Source organism: Octodon degus, unplaced genomic scaffold (assembly GCF_000260255.1).
Source record: "Octodon degus isolate 3935 unplaced genomic scaffold, OctDeg1.0 scaffold00222, whole genome shotgun sequence".
In the NCBI taxonomy this organism is placed as follows: domain Eukaryota; kingdom Metazoa; phylum Chordata; class Mammalia; order Rodentia; family Octodontidae; genus Octodon; species Octodon degus.
This window is the reverse complement of record NW_004524798.1, coordinates 1,566,525-1,568,704: the sequence shown is the minus strand read 5'-3', so window position 1 is coordinate 1,568,704 and position 2,180 is coordinate 1,566,525. Positions and strand designations below refer to the sequence as shown.

The following is a 2,180-nucleotide window of genomic DNA, read 5'->3' as shown; positions in this document are numbered from 1 at the left end:
ATGACGTTACAGTACAAGTTCTCATATGTCCTGAGTCTTAATTGACCTTAGAAGGCTAGGGCCAAAATTTTGGCTTAAGGATTGATTCTTAAAAGCTCTGGGGAAACAAAAAGAGACTGCAAAAATCTGGCTGCTATCCAAAACTTGTCTGCTTCTGTTTGCCTCCCTGTTGGCCTCTCCTGCACTCGGTCCCAATCTGGGATCCCCCTACAGAGCTCCTTTCAGATGATAAGGCTCTTCCTTCTTCCTTCAGCAGGTGATAATGAGAGCAGCAGGAGCTGGGGGTGGCAGCTCAGTGGTAGCACACTTGCCCAGCCTGTGTCAGGCCCTAGCTTCCACCCAGGAAAACCAAGACATCAACAGATGGCTCCCAGTGGAGTAGAAGGCTTTTTCCTAACAGCCGAGTGCGATGGCTCCAGTCCCCTGACACTCAGCACAGTGGGTGCCCAGGTTGCCAGAGCGGCCTCCTCCTTAAGGAGTCCTCCAGGGTACAGCTGCCCTCACCATCACCATCCCTGAGCTGGCTTCTTTCTCAGAGCAGGGTCTTGGGATGTCACCCAGGGATGGTACTAGGAGCACTAACTCATACGCTGCTTGCTTCCAGGTTCCCGCAGACAGAGGAGAGATGGCTCTGAAGATGATGAAGATGGTGACTCAGCAGCAGTAGGCTACCCCGGGCTTGATGGCAGGCTTGGCTCTGGGGACCCAGGAGCTGTGCGGAATATCGGTAGTCCCCAAGTCCAGCATGGGCCGTGCTGACAAAGGCAGCTCCCACAGAGGGTGAAATCATGCTGTCCTCAGCAACTTGGGAGTTATTTCTGCTGGGGCATTTTCCCAAAACATGGCCTTGCTGTGTAGTGCAAGCTGGCCTTCAACTCGCTTCATAACCAGGCAGGCTTTAACTCAGCGATCCTCTTGCCTCAGCCCTCAGCCTCCCAATCTGCTTAAAAACAAAAACTAAGTCTTAAAAAAAAATGGATTTTTAAAAAAATCAAAATGAAGCATTGTGATAGATTGATTTGCTTTTATTGTAAAACCAAATGATGTGATTTACTAAAAAAATGAGAAACTCAAAGAACAACATCAGAACCCCTATTCTCCCGTCCCAGGAAGAAGCATGGTTAGCAATCCAGTGACTGTCCTAGCAGATTTTGTTTTCTATATGTACATATTTTTTTAATAAAAATTGAATCCTTGCTGTATTTCATTGTCTACCTTGTTCTCGTATCAGTATGTCCTAAACACTTGTCAATAAAGGCTCATCTGTAACATTGTTAATGGCTGCTGATCATTTCATTTTGTAGTTTTACTGTTTATCAGATTCCCAGTGGTTTCTTACAAGTATTTCTGGTTAGTCACTGTTGGAAATGGTGCTCTGGTGATTCAGCCTGATGCGTAGGGTTTTATGCACATTCTTAATACTGCTTCACCATGAATTTGTGAAAGGATATTTAGTTGAAGAATTACCACATTTCTTTAAAATTAAAATGATGAATTGAGAACTTAATTTTTTGTGGGGGGGGGGTTCCTTTTTTTTTCTTGTAGCTCACTCAGCCCACCCTGGGGGCAGGGCCGGCACAGCATATGGTGCAGGGGATCGAACCCCCAGTCCCTGAGCTTTGCCTAAGCTTACCTAAGCAGGTGCTTTAGATTGCAGAGCTATCTCATGGGCCCAAACTTTTTTCTTTTGTTTATTGAGACAGGTTCTCGCTATGTAGTTCGGGCTGACCTGAAACTCACTACATAGCCCAGACTGGCCTCACACTTCTGGCAAGCCTACCTCAGCCTCTCAAGTGCTGGGATTACAGGCATGCACCACCATGCCCAGCAGTACTTTTAATTTTTTGGGTACCTGGGATTGAACTCAGGACCTTGCACTTGCCGGCAGGGATTTATGCCACTGAGCAATCTCCCAGGCCCAGAACTTTTAATTTTTTTTTTAAAGTTTATTTATTGTGTGTGTGTGTGTGTGTGTGTGTGTGTGGCCAGCTCAGCCCACCAGGGGGCGCGGCTGGCTGGCATGTGATGCTGGGGGATCGAACCGCGGTCCCTGTGCTTTGCCAAGCTTGTTCCAAGTAGGTGCTTTAGACCACTGAGCCATCTCGCCAGCCCAAGAACTTTTAATTTTTAATTCATAGCTCAAATCTGCACAAGGAACCTTGGGGCTTCCAAGCCTATCC

The 2,180-nt window shown here is 47.0% G+C and overlaps 1 protein-coding gene across 1 annotated transcript in view; it reads left to right on the top strand.

The window, feature by feature from the left end:
* Nucleotides 1-920, top strand: part of Scpep1 (serine carboxypeptidase 1) — a 25,742-nt gene extending 24,822 nt beyond the window's left edge. Inside the window, exon 13 of the mRNA XM_004645278.2 lies at nucleotides 605-920. Within this exon, the coding sequence (XP_004645335.1) occupies nucleotides 605-667 (63 nt within the window). The 3' untranslated portion in view covers nucleotides 668-920. The remainder of the gene's footprint in view (nucleotides 1-604) is intronic.
* The last annotated feature ends 1,260 nt before the right edge of the window (nucleotides 921-2,180 follow it).